Raw genomic sequence first — 22124 nt, 5'->3', positions numbered from 1 at the left:
TTACACACAGAACTGAGACATTTTCTAAACTTTGAACATTCATAAGATAAAAAGTACTTAACCAATGTTGATGATCTTGGTCTTAAAAATATTATAAAAATCTGATGTATTTTTGTAAATTGGTCTCAAGTTATTCTTTTGAGTGTGTGTCTTGCTTTATTGATACTGTGAGTACAACAAATGCTTTGCACTTCTCCAAGATTAGCCTAACTGCTCGACCAAGCTACCACAAAAATTAGAGCATTAGGTGGTCTAGGGTTTACCTTTGTAAACCAGTGTGTGGTTGCCCAGACCCTCTGCACATTGTGCCTGCTTATGCACACTACATAGAGGGCCAGCCTCCTACAATGAAGTAAGTGAAAACAGGTTCAGGACAAGAAAGACGAGTCAGATTAGGGTGGGATAATGATATAATCCAAATAGAAGAGAGTTTCTCAAAACATTTCTGGTTGTCCACGAAGGATAATGCAAAGTTCTCTGTACTATAGGTTAAGAATGCAGTCCATATTTTCATCAGTTAGCATAATAAATTCATGTTTTTTCAATTTTTCCTTAAAATATCTCAGAGTTGCCGTGACTGGTGTCTTTTTAGATAAATCGATTTTCGAAAAAAAAGGGGAAGAAGGCATTTTGCAGGCATTAACTTTTTAAAAATCATTTATGGGCCACTGCATTCATGGTCTACATTCTGGTTCTTGACTTCATAAAGCTATGTTGTGCACGGCACAACTTGAGTGATATTTCATGTATGACATTGGCAAAAGCCCAAACTAAGAAGTATCTAAACATTTCCTAAACCCAGACCTAAAAAAAGAACTGTTGCCCTGCAACTATAAATAATCTCTTGCCGACACATAGCGAAAACCAAGGCTACTAAAGTAGGTGGGTTCAAATATGCTGTCATCCCTCACCCAGCTTTTGCGTAGGCGGTCCCCATTTAAAGAGTAAGTGTTACTCAGAAATTTATATAAATACCGCTGTTCTTGCTTTCCTATTTTTGCATATTCCTAGTTCCTTTAAGGTTGAGTCTAGCATCAGAGACAGACTGCTTTCAATGTTGCTTTCCCTAGCGTCCAGTTTTTTTCTATTACAGGGCGAATATCATGCACGACACAGCATATTGTTTGCCTTTTTTATTTTTTAATGCATATGAGGCCTTTAATAGTCAGATTTTACATTTCTTGAACACTCTCTTGAAATAAATTTACACACAGTGAACACATTGATACGTCCATGCAATTTCTTGACCAATAAGTGATGGTTGACTGTATTAAATTGATGAATAGCATGGATTGGAAATGTGTGCACAACAAAACAACTGAAGATATGTTTTTAATATTTCAATCATAATCTTATTATTTTTCCTGCTGAGGACTTACATTGCTGCCACTTGTTCTAGAGTCATAAGGCAGCGTTACCCACTCAAGATTCTACATGAACTACAAATCTTAAAAAGCAAAATTGATCCAGTGATGGCAGATTCTAATTTTATTGTTGCTTTCGTAAGCCCGCTGTAATGCTGACCGTATATATATTGATGAACCCCTTTACATGTTGTTTTGCTCAGGTTCTTGCTTTGCTGTTGTTACAGGACGCACTATGCTGACCAGTATTGCGGAGAGAATCATGTGTTGCCTGACAGGCAAGATGACCAATTCGGTCGGCCCGTTGGACAGCGTGGAATCCAGAGACGGCTTTAATTACATGGAGGTAAAACCAGGCCGAGTGCTTCGTGTCAAACACACCTTGCCTTCGCGGGCTGCATCGGAGGGTCCTCCGGAGGAGAGCCAGCCTTCGGAGAAGGGTATAGTGCACTGTAAGCGACAGATCACTGTCTACCGCAATGGCCAACTGGTGATCGAGAACCTGGGAGACATCATCCACTCGGAAATCCTCCACTGCCAAAATGGCAACGTGGAGCCCAACACCACTCTGGAGGTAGAGCTGTCCGATTTCACCAGCACGGCCACTCAGGCCAACGGCAGCGTCAATCCCTCCGTTGGCGCCAAAGATATCACACCTGGCAAAAGCCGTAAGAGGAAGCGAAAGCCGAAGAAGAGCATCACCATTGACTGCACCAGGAAGGTGACGAGCTGCAAGGGTGGCCAACGCGACGTGGTGCTATTCTTTATCCACGGGGTGGGAGGCTCCTTGGACATCTGGAAGGAGCAGCTGGACTTCTTCTCCAAGCTGGGCTATGAGGTGGTGGCACCGGACCTGGCAGGGCACGGTGCAAGTTCCAGCCCTCAGATAGGTGCCGCCTACACCTTCTATGCCTTAGCAGAGGATATGAGGTACATCTTCAAGCGCTACGCCAAGAAAAGGAACATTCTGGTTGGACACTCGTACGGGTGAGTGAGCAGCAGAGATTGCCAAAGTTTACTAACAGATTCTCAGCCTATTGCATCTTCATGTCAGCTCATTTCTAGAAATGCTAGAGGCGCAACACTCTAATGGAAAATGGCATTGATTGAATACTTTTTAGGAAGAGACTATTTGTTTTAGCCTTAAAAATCCAAAGTGTGAATAACTTTGTGACGGATGCACAAAACTGTTTAAGAACTTTCTTTCATCCTAAACTCTTCCCAGATGCTTTCAAAGACAGGCACACTTTGACATCACGCTTTAAATCTTTGACCATGCTTATCTTTGCAATTTTTGATAGTTTTATCAGTCTAGCAGGCTTGTTTTACTTTGACTGCCTGCACAGTGCTTGATCATTGAACTGAGCCTGTTAGACCTCCCAGCGCTAGGAAGCCTGTTACGTAGCTATGCACTTGATACATTATTTTGATTGATTTTTACCTAGATCAATGCTGCCTCTTAAATTAGTGTATTTGTAAGAGTTTACCACATAAAGATCTTGTTTGCAATCAGACTTTCATGGGGATGAAGTGCATTTCCATGTCTCTCCTGGATTCTGAGGTTATTCCACGATTTGTGATTTTATTCGGGGCACATTTTGTGTTGAAATAACTTTTTTTTCTAGCACATCACCAGTGTTTAGCCATTCCCTGTATTGCAATATAATAAAACTCTCACCTTCAGGCCATCCCAGCAGCTGGGGGAAGTGGGGCCCTGCCGTAGTGCAGAATGTAGCTCTTAAGGGTGATGGTTAGTATGCAAAGCTGGCACTGCCATTCTGCTGCCAGTGGAAGCAGCTGGGGGTGGTGGAGGCTGCGGTGGTATACTTTAGGCCCTAGAACAAATATTTTTACAAACAAAGCACTGGGAGGGAGATCGGATATGACAAAAAGGCAGGAGCCATAGGCCGGGCCACTGGAATTATGCAGCAGAAGAGGACCAAATTATGCGGCAAGGTTGATTCAATTATGCATCAAGAAAAGGCAGATTATGCGGCATTATGTGGCACACTTCGTGATAGTATTACTTCATTACTTTGTCATTTTTACACCTGGTAACAGTGTCTGAGAAAAAGGTTCACCCTATTAGTACGAATTTAATACCCAAATACAGCAATAAGCAACTGAAGGATGACCCGTCAACCTTTGGGAAAAAGCCTTCTGGTGCGCAGGAACCTGGGTCGCCATATTTCTTTGTAAATTTTGATCCATTTGAGCTAGAAACATTTTTTTGGGTAAAATCTGCAGATTATGCAGCAGATAATGGATTATGCGGCAAATACGGTAATTATGCCAAAATCTGCAGGGCCGCTGAATCACATAATTCCGCTGGCCCTGGGCCACGACCGGGCCCAAAGGTCAGGAGTGGCACCATGGCTAGAGCACCACTGCACACTGCTGCCAGGCTGATCTGGAGCACAGACAGGAAGTACGCTGCAGAGCACCGGAAGTGGGGTCACTAGGTGGGCACCAGGGCTAGCATCAATGCGTGCGGGGAAGACAAGCGTTCTGGGCCTCTGGTTACTACTACTATCATTCTTATTACGATATGACATAAAATTGTGTGTGGATAAGTCAACCTAAGGGCACCGACAAGAGCCACCCGGTTTGTTTTGTTCTGCATGCCCGGCCTCTGCATCCAGAGTAGCGCTTTGCACTCTGCTGGGAGCCTTGGGATGCAGTATTGATCTGTTTGCAGCAAAGCTGAGCAGAGAGATTTACTCTTCTCCCCCCTGCCCCCCCCCCCCCCCAGCACTGCTTGCTCTTTAATTAGCAGGGATCCCGGCTGCGCGCAGGCGCCACAGGTTTCAGCCACTGCAGATGAAGGCCAGGACAGATTATTGGTGACTCAGGGCTCTGACCTGCAAAATCGACAGAGCACTATAAATAGAAGCAAGACACAGAAAACAGAGCCTGGGAAGGGGGGGGGGGGGAGCTCCTAGAGACACAGTGTGACTCAGAGCAAGCAGCTCACTTGTTTATCTCTGCTGACCTCCAAATGGTGAGATAGATGAGTCGGTTCAGCACCTGCTGCAGAGACCTCGAAAGAAACTGCAGCTGCAGGCTAAGGGCTCGAATCCAAGCAGGGCTGCCTCCGCCGTTCATCTTTCCAATTAAATAAACATTTTCAGGTTTTTTAACAACACCTGTTTTCTAATCTTTTTCTGATGGCTTATTATATGACAAAATCCTCATTTGAGGCGAGTGCTAGAAATTTAAAATAAGGAAAAAAAATCACATACAGAAAGGATATTGTTATCATCAGATCATGTAACAATGTGTGCCATTAGTTCTTTAATTTATTTGGGGTTTTGTAAAGCGCTGCATACCCACTTGTGGCAGCCTCTTGGCACTTTAAGGATAGAATACACAGAAGTGCTGCAAAGGACATTAGCTGTGGAGAAGAAAGCACCACACAGATGGACAGCGGAAGGGTGGAGGCCGATGAAGGGAACCCTTGCACAGGTGTGCTGAAGGAGGTGGTAACACCTCGGATGCCAGACAACAGAGCCCACAGCTGTTTTGAAGCTTGAGGGCCAGTGCTTAATTTGTGCTGGTGCTACCCACCAGCACTTAATTGCTAACACCAATTGTTGGAAATGGCCCTTTTTGCAGGGTTATCCCCAAACTTTTTGCCTTCTTACTCCTATTTTTTCTGAGCTGTTTTTGCTGGTTTATTGTCTCAGCGCACTTTACCACTGCGGATCACTGCTAAAGTGCAAGCGCTCCCAGTGTAAACTGTATTGGTGATTGATTTATCCATAATTTGCATATTTGATTTACTGGTAAGTCCCTAGTAAAGTGCACCAGCGGTGTCCAGGGCCTGTAAATCAAATGCTACTGGTGAGCCTGCAGCCCTGAGTAGGGCTGTAAACATCTCAGACCTGCCACTGCAGTGTCCGTGTGTGCAGTTTTAAACTGCCAATTCGACCTGGCAATTGTTCCCACTCGCCAGGCCCAAACCTTCCTTTTTACTACGTCAGTCACCCCTAAGGTGGGTCCTAGGTAGCCCCATGGGCACGGTGCAGTGTATTTAGAAAGTAGGACACGTACTGGTGTGTTTTACATGTCTTGATAGTGAAATACCACCAAATTCAGTTTTCACTATTGCAAGGCCTATCTCTCTCAAAGGTTAACATGGGGACTGCCTTTAAATATCTATTAAGTGCAGTTTCCCATTGGGAGCAGATAGTAACCTGGAGTTTGGGGTCTCTGAACTCACAATTAAAAAAAAAACTTTTTGGTAAAGTTGTTTTTGAGATTGTCTGTTTCAAAATGCCACTTTTAGAAAATTGCCATTTTTTTTGCCTTAAACATTCTGTGCCTCTGCCTGCTTGTGTATTCCACGCCTTGGTCAGACTGACAGTTGGGCTGTTGTGAATTCCCTCTAGACAGTGACACAAAGGGAGCTGGGGTGTAGCCTGCATATCCTGATGAGTCTCCTGGGCTAGAGTGGGGAGGGAGGAGCTGACACTTACACCTGAAAGGGCTGTGTCTACCCTCACACAATGCAGCCTCTGACCCCCTGAAGTATGTCTGGGGCCTGGCCTGGGCAAGGCAAGGCAGGATCTTGTCAACAGAGACTTTCCTTTTAGGTTTCCCTACTTCAAAGGCACATTTGGGTATAAGTAGTGGACCCAAAACCCCAGACGTTTAGAACACTTCAAGAGGAACATTTGCCAAGGAGAAGAGCTGAAGAGCTGGAGGAGGAGTATTGCCCCTTTGTTGTGTGTGCTTTACTGGGTGACCTGCAGTTGTTGCTTCTGCCTTAAAGAGGGCAAATACTTGACTTTGCTGTGTATCCTGGTTGGGAGGTTTCTCCAAGGGCTTGGAGTAGAGCTTGCCTCCTGTTGGAAGTCTCGGGGATATCAGAGACTTCAGCTTCATCTGCCTACAGCACTGGGAACTTACAATCATTTGTAGAAACTTGCATGGAGGAGGGCTCTGAATGTGGAGGATTCGTCTCACATATTTCAAGAGACAAATCTACCACCTGGAGGGCAGGTTTTCATTACCAGATACTAAACTTGTAGTTGGTGGGTTGGGGACAGACAACTTGCAGAGGAAGGCCTACAAGTGACCCAGTAACACATTCTAGATGGCATACAGGGAGTTAAACCTTCATCGTTCCTTGACTCCAGAGCTGATGTGATGTGAATGTGACATTTCATGTCAAACAAGAGAGACAGGCTGCATGATTTCAAACTGGGCAGTGGGAGAGTGATTTCTTCAGAAGCCGAGGACAGTTGGTACAATACTTCAGGACAGCCATGATGCCAGGCTAAGGTGATTTTCTGAGATTAGTTTTTAGGGGAAAAGGTCAGGTCAACCTGCGAATCAGAAGTAAAAGGTATGCTTTCCTTTCACATGCACCTCTAGAGTCTTAAATATATGTATGTGTGTGTGTGTATTCTCTCGCTCTCTCATTCAGTCCCTACTTTTTTTTTTTTAACAGGGCAGGCCAGATATAAAAGTGAGACTAAAGGCTTTAGTCCTACTTTTATGTCTAACTTGTCCCGTATTTTTTCTTTTCAAAATCTGGTCACTCTAACATTGTGTCACAGCCATGGCATCTTCTGTGACGGCACAGAAAGTTTGAGGTGTGGCTGCTGTCTTTTAGGCCGCCACACAAACATTTTTTTTGCTTTTCAGAAACTAACTCCCAAAGTGGGTTTCTGAAAAACAAAAAACGAATGGCCCTTACACTCTGGGGGATTTCTTCTAGGGTGTGGCAATCATTTTTTTCTCTTCATGTGATAGACAGAAAAAAAAAAACATCAGGCCATCCACTCTACGTAGGGCAGGTGGACTTCTAACATTACTTGGAAGGCCCCTACTCTATCGGGTCAAGCTTTAAGTTTTCTGACGAGTAAGACAGTGGGGGCATCACCATCAAAAAAATGACGGTTTACAGAACTCAAGATAGGGTGGGTGACCCGAGGGGTTGGTGGGCAGGGTTTGGACATTTGTGGTGGAGTACCCTGTCCGCTAAACTCTAAATCATACCCGTAGTCATTCCACTCAGACAGAAGCCAGCATCTTACAAAGAGTGACAACTCCTAGGCTGGCCTTGTTGATATTTATATGTGCTCTCAGACAGAAGAGGTTGTAAACACTGGCTCCTCACTCAGGTTTAATCCCATCTCTACCTGGGCTCCTCGTCTGCCTGCTGGACAACAGACCCAGGAACAGATCTAATATCTCCAGTGTGCCAAACGAGCCAATTATTGTCAGAAGCAGGGATAAGGAGCGTGACATGTTGTATTGTATTGTAATAGTATTTATATAGTGCTTACTACCCCTGATGAGGCGTCAAAGCGCTTTTTGGCATATGCAGTAGACCCCTTAAAACACCCCATAGTCACAAGTTCTGAACTGACACCAGTGCCATCGAATTAACAGTAAATCATTCATGTGGTAATGTCTGTCGTGGCGCGTTCCACCTCACACCAAGTGACTGTAATAATCTAAGGGGCGCAATATTAGCGGTGTAGCTACCATGAGCGCAGTAGGTGCAGCGACGCCTTCGCTGGCAGCAAGGTGTGCAGGAGCCATGTCCCTTGTATGTTGTAGGCTATGGCCAGCTGGGATGCAGCAGTAAGCCATCTCCTGCAGTTTGACTGAAGAGCGAGGCTCCGCTCTGGGCTCACCTGACCACCTTAACCAGCTTTATGGTGGCCTCCTAGCCCCCTAAAATAAAGTCCCACGTTATACTAGTGGATGCATTAACCGATTCGTTTCTAGACAGGCAATCTACGCAGATTAATATCAGAGAAATTAATTCAGTATCGTATACTTTTCCTTTGTTATGTAAAACTACTGCCTTAAAAAACCCTAACAATTTACTAAAAAAACAAACTTTGTCACCTAACTATAACGTCCCTTCAATGTTACTCATAATGCGACATTTTAAACCCGAAAACTTGCACCTCTGCCATGCACTGACTTATGACCTCATACACTACATGTTCCATGACACTGATGACATCACTGATTACATCATCCAACCTACTGCTATTCAAATTACTCTATAAACCAGTATAGCATTTAAGATAAGAAATTAAGTACTAAAAGGCACAAAATTATGTGAAGCATAAGTTACCTGAAAGTGTGTACCTTTGCGTAATACCAGTAGTGTTGGCTTGACGGCAAGTGTAACTCACAGGGATAAAAGTTAAACATGGCACATTATAACCACCAGAACACTTTTTAATCCCCCCCCAAAAAACTTCGGAAAAACAAGGTAAACACTGCACATACAGTGGGGGTTGCAGAGATAGGTTTCTGGCAGGTTGTATGTAAGGCTTCTCTTTTTAATATCTTAGTTACCTCTATATTTTTATGAACAATGTGATGTGAGCGAATAGAAATTTTGCGCTTTAAACAACTTGAATATACAGTGCAGTTTCATAAAATGCAGATATTTGTGTACAGACGTTGTGTAAAAAATATGTGACATTCAACATTGGTCAATAATAAATAATGAGTGGCTAATTCACTTACAAACACAACACGGCACAGTGCGAGTCTAAGTATTGATTTAATGTTGTATGCTATTCTGATCATGCCAGCACCACTCCTTGTAGGCTGAGCTCCTCCTGTGCACAGCCTTTGCCCTGTACCTGACCCTTCGTAGATAGCAGACCCCTTGTGGGCACTCAAGCACACATGGGTGCCAGCTCCCTGATGTGCACAGCCTTTGTCCTTATGCACAACCTCTCAGGCAGACCCCACACCTTCCAGACGCTCAAGGTGTCTTGGGTGGCCAAGAATCTACTGCACACAACCTTTGCCGTGTAACAAACCGTTTGCAGATCGACGACCTCGTGTGGACAACAAAAGTGACATGAAGGTCTTGTCCTTCAGACACCCAAGAGCCACTAGGAGGCCAAGCATGTTGCAAAAGCTTGGATTCATTAGCAGTAAAGAGGATATAGAAAACTGGGAGTAGGTGCATCTGGCTGAGTAACTTCCAGTATGATAAGCGTATGGCAAACTGTCACATTTATTTCATGATGTCCTCCCTGGTGTTTTCCTGGGGCCCTGCTTGTCTCCCTCGTTCTGTGCTAGTGCCTGCTGCTAGAGCGCCCCCTTCCTTGCCTAACCATTGGTTTCGCTTGTCTCATGATGTCCTCCCTGGTGTTCTCCTGGGGCCCTGCTTGTCTCCCTCGTTCTGTGCTAGTGCCTGCTGCTAGAGCGCCCCCTTCCTTGCCTAACCATTGGTTTCGCTTGTCTCATGATGTCCTCCCTGGTGTTCTCCTGGGGCCCTGCTTGTCTCCCTCGTTCTGGGCTAGTGCCTGCTGCTAGAGCGCCCCCTTCCTTGCCTAACCATTGGTTTCGCTTGTCTCATGATGTCCTCCCTGGTGTTCTCCTGGGGCCCTGCTTGTCTCCCTCGTTCTGTGCTAGTGCCTGCTGCTAGAGCGCCCCCTTCCTTGCCTAACCATTGGTTTCGCTTGTCTCATGATGTCCTCCCTGGTGTTCTCCTGGGGCCCTGCTTGTCTCCCTCGTTCTGGGCTAGTGCCTGCTGCTAGAGCGCCCCCTTCCTTGCCTAACCATTGGTTTCGCTTGTCTCATGATGTCCTCCCTGGTGTTCTCCTGGGGCCCTGCTTGTCTCCCTCGTTCTGGGCTAGTGCCTGCTGCTAGAGCGCCCCCTTCCTTGCCTAACCATTGGTTTCGCTTGTCTCATGATGTCCTCCCTGGTGTTCTCCTGGGGCCCTGCTTGTCTCCCTCGTTCTGTGCTAGTGCCTGCTGCTAGAGCGCCCCCTTCCTTGCCTAACCATTGGTTTCGCTTGTCTCATGATGTCCTCCCTGGTGTTCTCCTGGGGCCCTGCTTGTCTCCCTCGTTCTGGGCTAGTGCCTGCTGCTAGAGCGCCCCCTTCCTTGCCTAACCATTGGTTTCGCTTGTCTCATGATGTCCTCCCTGGTGTTCTCCTGGGGCCCTGCTTGTGTCTCCCTCGTTCTGTGCTAGTGCCTGCTGCTAGAGCGCCCCCTTCCTTGCCTAACCATTGGTTTCGCTTGTCTCATGATGTCCTCCCTGGTGTTCTCCTGGGGCCCTGCTTGTCTCCCTCGTTCTGTGCTAGTGCCTGCTGCTAGAGCGCCCCCTTCCTTGCCTAACCATTGGTTTCGCTTGTCTCATGATGTCCTCCCTGGTGTTCTCCTGGGGCCCTGCTTGTGTCTCCCTCGTTCTGTGCTAGTGCCTGCTGCTAGAGCGCCCCCTTCCTTGCCTAACCATTGGTTTCGCTTGTCTCATGATGTCCTCCCTGGTGTTCTCCTGGGGCCCTGCTTGTCTCCCTCGTTCTGTGCTAGTGCCTGCTGCTAGAGCGCCCCCTTCCTTGCCTAACCATTGGTTTCGCTTGTCTCCCTTGCACAGGGTTTCCTTTTGCACCTTCCTCGCACACGAGTACCCGGAGCAGGTGCACAAGGTAGTGATGATCAACGGCGGAGGGCCGACGGCGCTGGAGCCCAGCCTGTGCTCCATCTTCAACATGCCCACCTGTGTCCTCCACTGCCTGTCCCCCTTCCTGGCCTGGAGCTTCCTCAAGTAAGGGCCTCTCTGGAGTGCTGGGACTGGAGTACGGTAGACACTGGCGCGAGGGTGTTGGGGCGGCTCAAAGCATAGACGCTCCTGGGACGATGGCGAGTTGAGGTCTGGGTAGAAGGACCACTGTTCATGAGATGATCTAGACAGCAGCTCAAACCTGTGAGTCCTCTGAACCCTCCAGCAGGCTGTCTCATATTAGGGTGATGGGAAAAAGTGTAAACTGCAGGGTCGAGATGTGTGAGGGACTAACACTAGTCAAATCAGACCCATCAACTCACAGCGCGCTACCGCGTCACACCATATTGGCCCCTTTCACGCAGTCACCCATTGAGGACACAATATCACACGGTGGTTATGCGGGTTGAAAGCCCTGCAGAGAGTGTTTCCAACTCACATTCTGTGCAAGGCTGAGCAGAGCTGATGTCCATAGGGGTTTTGCAACCTCCCTGGCACATCTGTGGCTGCCTTTGAACCCTATGGGTGTTACTTTTTTAAGTGAATTAGTGCAACTCACGCCAGGCACCTGCATAAAACCCCGTCCCTTCTCATAGGCCATGCTCCCTTAGAAGCAAGTTCATCACTGGTGAAGTGATGGTTTCAAGGCCCCAAGTGGGAAAAAAAAAATTGCTAAATTTTGCTGGTGTTAATTACAAAAAGTGGAGTCCTAGTGACAACCTTGTACTGCAGGAGGTACTTGCAATCAGGGACACAATACAATTTTTTTTCCAGGGTAGGCCTGAACCTTGAAAAAGCTTGTCCTCCAGCTGTAACTCATGTCTTGCTCCACAGGGCTGGCTTCGCTCGTCAAGGTGCCAAGGAGAAGCAACTCCTGAAGGCCGGAAATGCCTTTAACGTGTCGTCCTTCGTGCTGAGGGCGATGATGAGCGGGCAGTACTGGCCGGAGGGCGACGAGGTGTACCACGCAGAGCTGACCGTCCCCGTGCTGCTCATCCACGGCATGCACGACAAATTCGTCCCCATTGAGGAAGACCAGAGGATGGCAGAGGTGAGCGTCCTGTAATCCTGTCTGCGGTTAAGAGCTACAAGGAAGGACTATGATGTACAACTGGCTTTGAGTTACTACAATGAGCATACAACCCCCCCCCCCACACCACCACCACAATGCAGACTAAGTCAAGGCCACACACACACCCTCCACAAAAACATTACCTTGTCAAAACATCACAAATGAACTGACCAATACTGGCTCCTTATAAAGAAAACAATGCCCACTGGGCCACATTAATACATTATGAGCCAATCACAGTCATCGCCCAAAGCAGAGCTCTTTGGACTATGGGAAGCCCAGGCTGATCCTGGTAGGCCACCAGTAGTGTCTTTTTTTCACTAATGTCCTGGCTGGAAGTAGGTGTCGAAGACCGCCCGCGGAGGGGCCAGAATAACCCTTAAAGCTCCTTCCCAGACTCTCACACAGGGTCACACAGCGGGTAGATTCACACTCTTGGGGGGGCCAGGCTGCAGCTGGCATGTTGGCAGTCTTCTATTGGATCACGTTTTAAGAGGGACAGCTCAACATAACTGCCATGTGTGAATTGGTAGGAACTCTCAATTTTATAAACTTATGGGGAACTAGGTTATCACTCTTGGGGGGTGGGGGGGGGTCCAAAGACTTTTACTCACATGAGGCAGCATTAAAAAGTTTGAAGAGCACTGACCTCCAGCCTGCGCTGTTTTGGATTTTAAAGCCTGTGCTGTTCCATACTGTTTGACTTGCATCTTTGCCACAAATTACCAACAACTGAGCCATTCTTGATATGGCGCACCACAACTACAGCACACGCAACAGATGTGCCTTTCCCCAGGACAGTCATCAGCTCAAGCTACGCCACACGACCAACCCTTTCAGTATGCAATAGAGACCTCACCCCACACACCAACAACCCACCGAGATGCCATCACTAGATGATTTCAGACACCAAACAACATTCGTCAATGCCTTTTCAATTACACCTATAATTTCCCATTACCAAACAGAACACCCCAGAGAGAGCCCGGGATCTTTAAGCACACACCACGACAGCAAAGCCATATATTTGGCAAACCTCTGCGTACGGACCTGTGCTACAGTGAAGACTTCCCGTTCAATGGTCTTTATTTTTTGACATTAGTCTGTATTTATTCATTTTTGTTGCTTATCTACCTTTATTTTGGCTTTTAAAAACAAAATGAAGCTGAAACTAGAATATTTCTGCATAACCTGAGAAATGTGCATACCTCCTTGAATGCCTGATGGGTTGTGACGGCACACATATGATACATCACTACACTCACATGGAAACATGAGGACTGATCATAGCTTACGCATTCATATCAGCAGCTGTAAGCTTTGATGCAAAGCATTCGCCTTTATTTTATTTTATTTTTTTAAGCCCCTAGCTGTCAGTCTGCACTGCAATGTTCTGCCTGGCAGTAATGACAACCATTCACCCACATTTTTTTTCCAGTTTTTATTCATATCTAGAATAAGAGACTGGCAGAAAAATAGCTGGGTTTCTGTCTGTATTTAGCAGTTATAACACAAAACTGGGAGTCTCACCTATCCCTCGCTGGCGTGCATCGTTCATTCAGATACGCCACTTTAAACATGCAGGTACCATGCCTGGAGTCTTTACTCACAGATATATAGGTGGTAATAAGCACAAAGTTTAAATGCACACTTTCTTATGATAATGAAAAAGCAAATGCTGAAAAATCAAACATTTCCTGGTGATTCTATGCAGTCATACCACCAATTGTAACTCTTTATCATGGAGGCGAGATGACTGATTTGTAAACATTTACTAAGAGCAGTGCTGAACCCAAGAGCTTCTTGGTAAAGAACAGAGCTCCTCCTGAATCTGCAGCGAGCCCTCCCTGGTGGAATACTGAAATAATGCAATGGAGGGATATTCCAAAGCATTGTACAAAACAATACTGCAATTGTATTCACATCATGCTTTCCATACCCCTTGCGATGCTTTAAGTGATATCTCGATTGTTCAGTAAGAAACTATTTAACATTTATAATTTATAAAGTGTTTCGAGGCTCTGACCAAGCAATGAAGATCTTTGATTTTTAACAGCTTCCCAAGTGTCCATTGGGTGCACGATTGAAAGGGTGTTGGTTTGGTCTTATGTGTGTTACTTTGCATCATTAATGAATGTCTTGTCCATTTCTGCCCTCTCAACCAGATCCTTCTCATCGCCTTTCTCAAGATCATCGACGAGGGCAGCCACATGGTGATGATGGAGTGCCCGGAGACCGTCAACACCTTGCTGCATGAGTTCCTCCTCTGGGAGCCTGACATTCCAGCGAAAGTGGCGGACGCCGAGCAGGGAGAAGTGGGAAGCAAATAGAAACATGGCGATCGTTTTTCTTTTTTGGAAAGCCCTTCTTCTCGAGAAGAACAGGCAGAAGAGATAGGCACATGGGCCACATGCCCAGCCTTTCAGCCAGCTGATGCTGCTTCCTCCCAAAGCGGGAGGAGTTTGAGGAAGTCTTCTCAATGGAGACAGATTGGAGGTCCATACCAACCACGGTCGGGCAACCAGTAAGAGACATTCACGAAGAATGCGTCTGTGGGGACAAAAGCAGCTCCTGGAGTTGGAAATGTATTTTCTTTCATTGTTGTTCCTTTCTATACGCCTACAGCAAAATGTCCTACAGAGAGATGATCCCATCTCGGTGCTGAGAATAAACCGTCAAGCCGATACAACAATGACATTTCTGAGATCTAGCATCCAGCACCACTCCTGCCTCAATAAAAGGACTAACAGTGCAATTCTGCCGTCCCTTAAGTGCCAGCGAGAGACTGCGAGTTGGAGGCAAGAAGACAAAAAAATAATAATAATAATCAACAATGACGCTGAACCTCTCTTGCTTCTGTAGGCCTCCCTAGCAGGAGGCCTCAGTTTTAAAGAATCACTCTGGGAGAATAATCCTTGCAATACAGGGTGCTGGGCTGGGGAGGGACAGCGTTTTATGTGCAACAGCCCAAATATGAAATTGGAATAGCGACAGTGGCGCAATGTGGATAATACAGGTAACTCTACTTAGGGCGGTGTTTGAAATCTCAGGTTTGTCACAGCCCCTTTGCTCAACAAATGGAAGCAAGTAAGCCTCATCTCATTAGCCAGGGGGTTGGTGACTGTGCTGCATGGCATCACCAACAAGGTTGATAAGCCTGCAAGACAAAGTGGCTCTCCGGGTGGAGAGGGTTCCTTGATTTGTATTTTGCTAAAATAGATTTCTGCAGGACACAGTGGGGGAAAAAAAATAAAGGCTGTGTGTACCACGTCCAGTGACGCATAGGTCTTGGCAAATGGTGTGTATCTAGTAGTTTCATCACTGAAGACCTGTAGATAAAATTACTTTGTAGGCCTCAGTGGAAGATGTTAGTTGCTTACTAAGTAGTCATGTTTCAGCAACCAGATGCAGGGCGAGGCACAGCAGCCAAGATGGCAGCTTCCCCAAAGTATCACCACTACCCCTTGTACAGGAGTATACTCCCTTACTAGGAAGGCACTGGGTGAGATGGATCACATGGTTGTTTACAATTTGGATGAGCCAGTGTAAATCAAAGGAATGTATGATGGAGGAGAATTTAATTGTACGAAAAGGAACATAGGTGTACAAATTACAAAATCAAGTTCCTATTTTATTCCTGAGTGAATATTCATAAGACGCATCATTTATCTAGCTCCTTACTGTACTCTGTGAAAGTGTTATAGAGAAATATAGCTCTTCTACCAGTCATCTGCTATGTTACGGCAGGATCGCACTTGAACAGTAGAGGCTTCTCCACACACTCGATAAACGCCTTTGAGATACTCTAGACAAGCCCTTCCTGTCTCGTTAGCTCAGTCGCAGATACAGTAACGATCCCCAGATCCCTTGCTTCTCTTAGCCGTGGGGTTGCAACACCCCTAAGCAATCCACGTGAGGGCAGAACTGCAGTCAACAAATGTAGCCGTAAATAGTGAATTCTGTTTTCGGACTTCAGAGTAGCGCCCCGTCTGCCACAGCTTAGTGCAAACCTTGCTGAAGCTCTCTTTGAATCATAAGATTTCCAGAAGTCTACATCTTGTACACGGAGGCGGAACCCACATTTCCAAAGTGTCTCTTTCAGCCTCACGGCTGAATGAGTAATATTAAAAACATACAATCCAAGACCCGCTTCAGGGTTCTATCTCCACTTCTGGTGATGGCAGTAGCACGAGTCTAACGTATAGCCTTTAGGTAGAGTTTGACCCGGCCATCCTCTTAATTCTTACTGGACTGTTTGCAATTGAAGACCGAGACTCTAATCTTGAGGCCGGCCGCGTAGATTACCTACTAAGAAACGGTCTTTGTCACCTTCATTTAGTCATTTTGACTTCTTGGAACCAAAGCACTTTTTAAGTGAATATATTGATATGAAATGCCAATACATTTTTATATTGTATATTGATTGTAGTAAGAATCACTATAGCGTAGGATATAAACACATAGGCTACCATCCCATAGTTACTAAAAGTGTTGAGGTGTGAGAGTTGTGATTGTCCCCTGCCGGCGCTGTAAAGTTGCTTCTTACGTAGTATTAAGACAACAGAGGACCTTTTTTCATTCCACGTGCTGAAAGATGATTTTACCTCTGGTGCACTTTGACGTGCACAAAGTTTTTTTAGTCGTCTTAAATGAGTGGTGGTGGTGGTTTTTTTTTTTTTTTTGGTCACGCCAAAGGTGCCCCTAAATTCACATTAGGGCGGTTTGTGGTCCATCACATTATTTGGCGGTAAACCATAAACCACTTGCTGCCAAGGGGGTGCACCAGGGAGAGTCACAGCACTGTTTCAAGACGTACACACAGAAGGGAGGTACTAAGTGACATTGAGTCTAAACTTTTGCAAGTAGCCCTGCCTCTGAATGGTGCCAGAGGCCACATCATTGGCTCCGACTTAAGGACCCATTACATTATAAATCACTTAGCACAGTTCAGCGCTCTTAAGATGAAAGGTCCAGCTGTATTATCAACAGTGCTTTAAGGAAAATCAACCTTATAAACAGCCATAATCCACAAATCACAGTTTCAAATAGTGTTGCACTCTTCCTCTGATCTTATACCCAGTGGACACCCGTTCTCATGTTCCGGGCACGATAGAAACACATACATTTTAGCTGGGCTACTCCCATCAATTGGATGCTCGTGGTTTGTCAAATAGCAAACAGTACAAATCTTATAAAAAATAATTTTAAAAAACGACTGCAATCTGTGACCATTAACGTCCTCTACGAGGTGTCACTCATTTCAAGTGACAATGAAATCAGATTTTGCCTTTGAGTCTCATGGTTAAAAGATGGATTTTATTGAACTAAACTTCGCTAGCAGCAATTAGATTTTGCTTTTCTTTTCTTCTTTTTTTCTAGCCTTACAACTTGTGAATCCGAGATAATTCACAGTAAATCAACGGCAGAAAAAAACAACCAGATACCAATTATTATTATAAAATTATTTTCTCATCTAAATATTTACAAAGACTTAATCATTACTTACAGCAGAAGTATAGGTGTGGTGAATAAGGTGAAATTTTGTGATTGGTAATTCTCGATAGTTATTTCCAAAATGATAACCCCAACAGCGTAATTAATTGGGTTAAATGCATAATTAAACAGATTCAAGATATTGGTAGATTAAGCTTTTTTTTTTTTAATTAAGTCATTTGCAACCATCTTCTGCGATTGTGGGAAAATTCTTGTGCACAACATCAGATTGTGGGATTTAATTTCAACAAAATACATAAGTCAAACATATCAAATTATGGTTCAGTCATTCTGTTGAAAAGCAAATACGCAAAAGTATCTTGTGCAATTTCTTCCCACTAACTGATCCTTTTCCTCCTGCAGTGGCCCAAGAAAGCTTTGTAAGTTACACAGCATTTGCAAAGTCTTCTGTAAAGTTTTGCAAAGTATGCCAACGTGTAGTGCTAAAATTTGGCATTACACTAATTCTTGCATTTCAGAGACCGATGAAGGAATCGGTCTGGTGTCTGTGCACTGAGCTTTCGTAAAGTGTTCAGTAATTATTCTTTAGATGTACTGCTCTGTGGATTCATTTCGAGGTATTGGGATCTGCTCTTCGCGGACTTGTCAGACGAGGCTGTTTGACTGTTACGTATATTACAGTCCTCCTCGACAAACTGCAGGTTATACGAATGAGTTTGTGAGTTCATTTTCACCGGGCACATGAAATGTACCTGCACTATTTTAGGAGCCTTGCTCTCTCCCGTTAGAGAACTTGAAAGATGTCCAAATCTCACCCTATGCTGGTTGGAAATTGGGTCATTAAGAATATTTTAGTGGGTCAGTCGCGGCTCACAGCGCAGTAATGGGGTGGGGCGGTGTGTGGCAGGAGGCGGGACAAAGTAAAACAATTGGAAAAAAAAAAAAAACACTTACCTGACTCCGAGCCGCTCTCCGTTTGCAGGCACAGGTTCCCAGCCTGCCCTGCAGCCAATCCTAACGCTGCTCTCATGCTGGTGGCAGCATAAAAGCAGCCCTAGGATTGGCCAGAGCACCCTGGCTGTGTGCCACCAGGCAGACTGGGTGCCTGGGCCTGCTGTCTCCAACCTGGCAACAGTGCCAGGTTGGAAAGAGCTCAGTGCGCATGTGTGTTTGGCCGGCCAGAGACGGCCAGCCAAACACACATGCGCACTGAGGGGAGTGAACACCACTCCTCCTCCGTCCCTGTCATCACCCATTGCCCCCCCTTTAAAAATAAAGCAATAATAAACATAGTTTTATTTTGAAAGATTTGCAGCTGCTGGCGGGGGGGAGGTGGTGTTGAGGGGGGACAATGGCAACACTCCTCCGCCAAAACGGGGGAGCCGCCACTGTGAACATAATTAAGAGGAAAGACCACTCCACCAAGATCCACTCGTCAGAGGAGGATGAAGGCAGCCTGATGGGGAGACAAAGGGGGTGGATGCAGGTGGGGAAACACCACTGAGACATCCACATCACGCCTAATGCATCATTATAGGAGTCATTAAGTGTCATAAAGAGTTGGCAAAGCGTCAAAAAGAAAATGAAAGGCTGAGATACAAACGAGGGATGTCCTACCTTTTTCAATTAATTAAAATAGGTTTGCTCATCAAAATATTATAGTTGATGCAAAAATTAAATATATACTTCATACAATATGAACACAATAAAACATTGTATTGACCAAAAATTGCTCATGTCATGTTAGCGGAGTCAAGTAGTGAGCAAAATATCTTCTGATAAGTGAAAGATGACAGATTAAAACTATAGTAATAGTTACACTGTATGTAAAAAAACAAAACAAATCATTGATTGAAGTACTAACCACTAGAAAGTTTAAGAGCTCTTTTACATCCACAACACAAATTACCATTGCTGCCAAAACTTGTTTTTGGAAAAGAGGAGAACTGTCTAATCCATTCTCCGATAAACATCCACACACTTCCACACCACACGCAGAGGGAGGTGGAATAAAACATTACGCTGTTGAAAGACGATCATTTCACCACAAGGGTTTGAGTCAAATGTACTGTATCAGCTTAAATTCCTATTGTCGAAGACATGCTAGTGACTTGTTCTAGAACCCGCTACTCAAAACTTCAAATATAGTTTTCTCATAGTCGCATTTCAATGTGTAGGCAATAGTGGCCGACCTGGGCAAAGTGTATTCTTGTCCGTACTCCGGGACATGGGACTATGGCTCCAACGCTACTCTTTAACCCTGGTTGTTCCTGGTGATGAATGTATTTATCGATTAACTTTCTGTGCTGCTGGTGAAATGTTCTATTGATGCCTGACGAAAAAGAAACTTGTATCTCACATATAATATCTACCTGGTCTTTGTTATATTCTGGGATGGGTGAAAAAGATGTCCGCGGGGAGGAGAGGTGGGATTAAGAGAAGAGCTCTGGGCATTTGTCTAGGAAGAGGGAGCAAGAAGGCGGTCATGTTCATAGCCAGTAAAAACATTGGTGCACCTCAGATCTAAAGGTGGGAGGATGGGCATTTAAAATAGGCTCCTTTCCAGGATCCAGGATGGGCAAATTAGCTTATGAATATTGCCATGTTGGGTAAAAGAATTCGGAGTTTTGGGGAGTGGGGAAATCAGAAATATGCAGAGCATTGTACACAATGAATGCTGCCTTTTTATCCAGTTAACCAGGCAATGAACTGTTCTTGTGGGGAGAAAAGTTATAAGCAAAATCTAATGGACAATATTGCCAAGTGATGACTTAGCCGGGCAACCACTGAACTGGACTGACCAGAAGGAAGTGATGTCACTGCAGGTGTACTCATTTCCTGTGCTTGAAACTCCGAGTTTGCCCAGCTCCCAACTTAACCCCATACTCCAGAGAAAAAGATGATAGTTGACTTAAGCTTCGAACTTTCTGGATACTCAGTCAAGATCAGTAGAATCCAGGACGCCTCATTTCACCCTCGACTGACAACAAATGCTCTACCGCGGACTACACATGTTCGTCTCATAATGAGAACAGTTATAGATGACAATGTTAACGTATGAAATAAAGGGTGTTTTAACTTCAAGTTGAATTGTTTCATATTAAACAAATATTTTATGAACACTTTTCTTTGTTTCATTGGAGGGAGATGAACATTTCTCTCTTTTTTTCTTTGTCTTAACCTGCATTTCTTGGACATGCTATGTACAGAATCGCGTTTTGCAGCTGGCGTAGGCACAGCTACTCACCAATAATGGTTCCTCAGAAACGAAGGTCTGAAAACCAGACCTCCCATCTGACAAATGTGTATTTGATTGAATTTGTTGTTCACCACTTCCTAGATTTGAAACTTGCTTGGTAAACGGGTAAGGCGGATGTCAGCCTGTTTCCATCACAGGAAATTAGGAACAGAATTGGCAGGCGAGTCCTTTAAATGTCTTTGGAAACTGGTACAGACAGCACCCTGTTTAATCACATTATAAGTACCTCAAGAGCCTTCAAGGTATTGTAAGAGCTGCCTTCTAATTCCCAGCCTTGGCTTAGCTGTTGCAAGCCCTTAGTTTGTTGCGAGCATCTAAGAGTACGATGCATCACAGGACATCTCATCCAATGCGGCACATAAAATAAAATAATCTCAGTCACCTAAAAAACCCTGGGACAGGGAGACCATTCCAGTAACGAATAGCTCGAAAAATAGCTGTTTCCACCTGCATTCGTGATTCTGACAGAAGAAAACGGAAAAGATTGTTTGGCAACCACCAGATGACCAGGTGCAACCAACATGTGCCAACTTAAAACTCTGTAATAAAGTAGAGGTTGATGAACTAGATCCTTAGTGGAATATGTATGTTTTCCCCAAATATTACATAAAATCCTCTTGGCTTGTGCCTAGGGTGAGAACTGAGCTCGAGGTGAGACCTAGTGTACAAACAACATGCTAGACGCCGGCGGGAGACTCGCTGGAGCAGAAAATGACTCACGCCAGTAGCAGACATTGGTTTCCCAGTTCTTTGAAGACATTTTCTACTTGAACAAGTCTCTGACAATGTGATAAAAGCATTACCTGCTTCAAAAAAATATATGTATCCAAAATACACAAAACTCTGTCTTCTGGGATATGCTTGTGCAATCAAATTTTTGCCTGGGCCTAAATGACCGGCCTAAAAAGAAAATATGTTTTTGTCCTGAATATTTTCGACTAAATTAAAAATAATTAGATTCTCGTTGAGATATTCAAAAGTAATTTAAGTAACGCTGCATAAACAAAAAGTGTCCTAACCACAAGCCCCTTTCTTGAAATTATCAACATCACTATTATTGAGCTTCTTAAATGGGAGATTCACTAATCCTTGAGGCAGCCAAACGACACTAGTTCAGTTAAAAACATAACAAAACAAAAAAAAACAAAATCAATTTCCTTTAATATATGTCCTTTGTCCGTGGGGGTGATGAGAAAAGTGTGGAACACCCTGAAAGCACGTCCTCACATTCTCGTACTCTCGGATTAACTAGAAGTTCATGAATATAAAAAAAATAAAAAAATAAAAAAAAATAATAATAATTATTGCACTGCAAATGGCTTGACTTGAGCGTCCAAGATGGTCAATGCATCTTGAACAGCCTCCGCCACTTATCCCGCACTATCATTTTTCCTGTCGTGAGCCTACCGTCGCTGCTGCACAAGGCAAACTCCACCTTGCCGACGCCATTGGCACCAATTGCACAGCAGACTCTTGCTC

At 44.8% G+C, this 22124-nt stretch overlaps 1 protein-coding gene across 1 annotated transcript in view; it reads left to right on the top strand.

Annotated features, from left to right (window-relative positions):
• The window catches only part of ABHD8 (abhydrolase domain containing 8), a 54651-nt gene extending 34147 nt beyond the window's left edge, over positions 1–20504 (top strand). Inside the window, exons 2-5 of the mRNA XM_069216813.1 lie at positions 1592–2351; positions 10735–10905; positions 11695–11911; positions 14098–20504. Of these exons, the coding sequence (XP_069072914.1) occupies positions 1600–2351; positions 10735–10905; positions 11695–11911; positions 14098–14262 (1305 nt within the window). The 5' untranslated portion in view covers positions 1592–1599 and the 3' untranslated portion in view covers positions 14263–20504. The remainder of the gene's footprint in view (positions 1–1591; positions 2352–10734; positions 10906–11694; positions 11912–14097) is intronic.
• The last annotated feature ends 1620 nt before the right edge of the window (positions 20505–22124 follow it).

This window comes from Pleurodeles waltl, chromosome 12 (genome assembly GCF_031143425.1).
Source record: "Pleurodeles waltl isolate 20211129_DDA chromosome 12, aPleWal1.hap1.20221129, whole genome shotgun sequence".
NCBI lineage: Eukaryota > Metazoa > Chordata > Amphibia > Caudata > Salamandridae > Pleurodeles > Pleurodeles waltl.
This window is presented reverse-complemented; position numbering and strand designations above follow the sequence as displayed.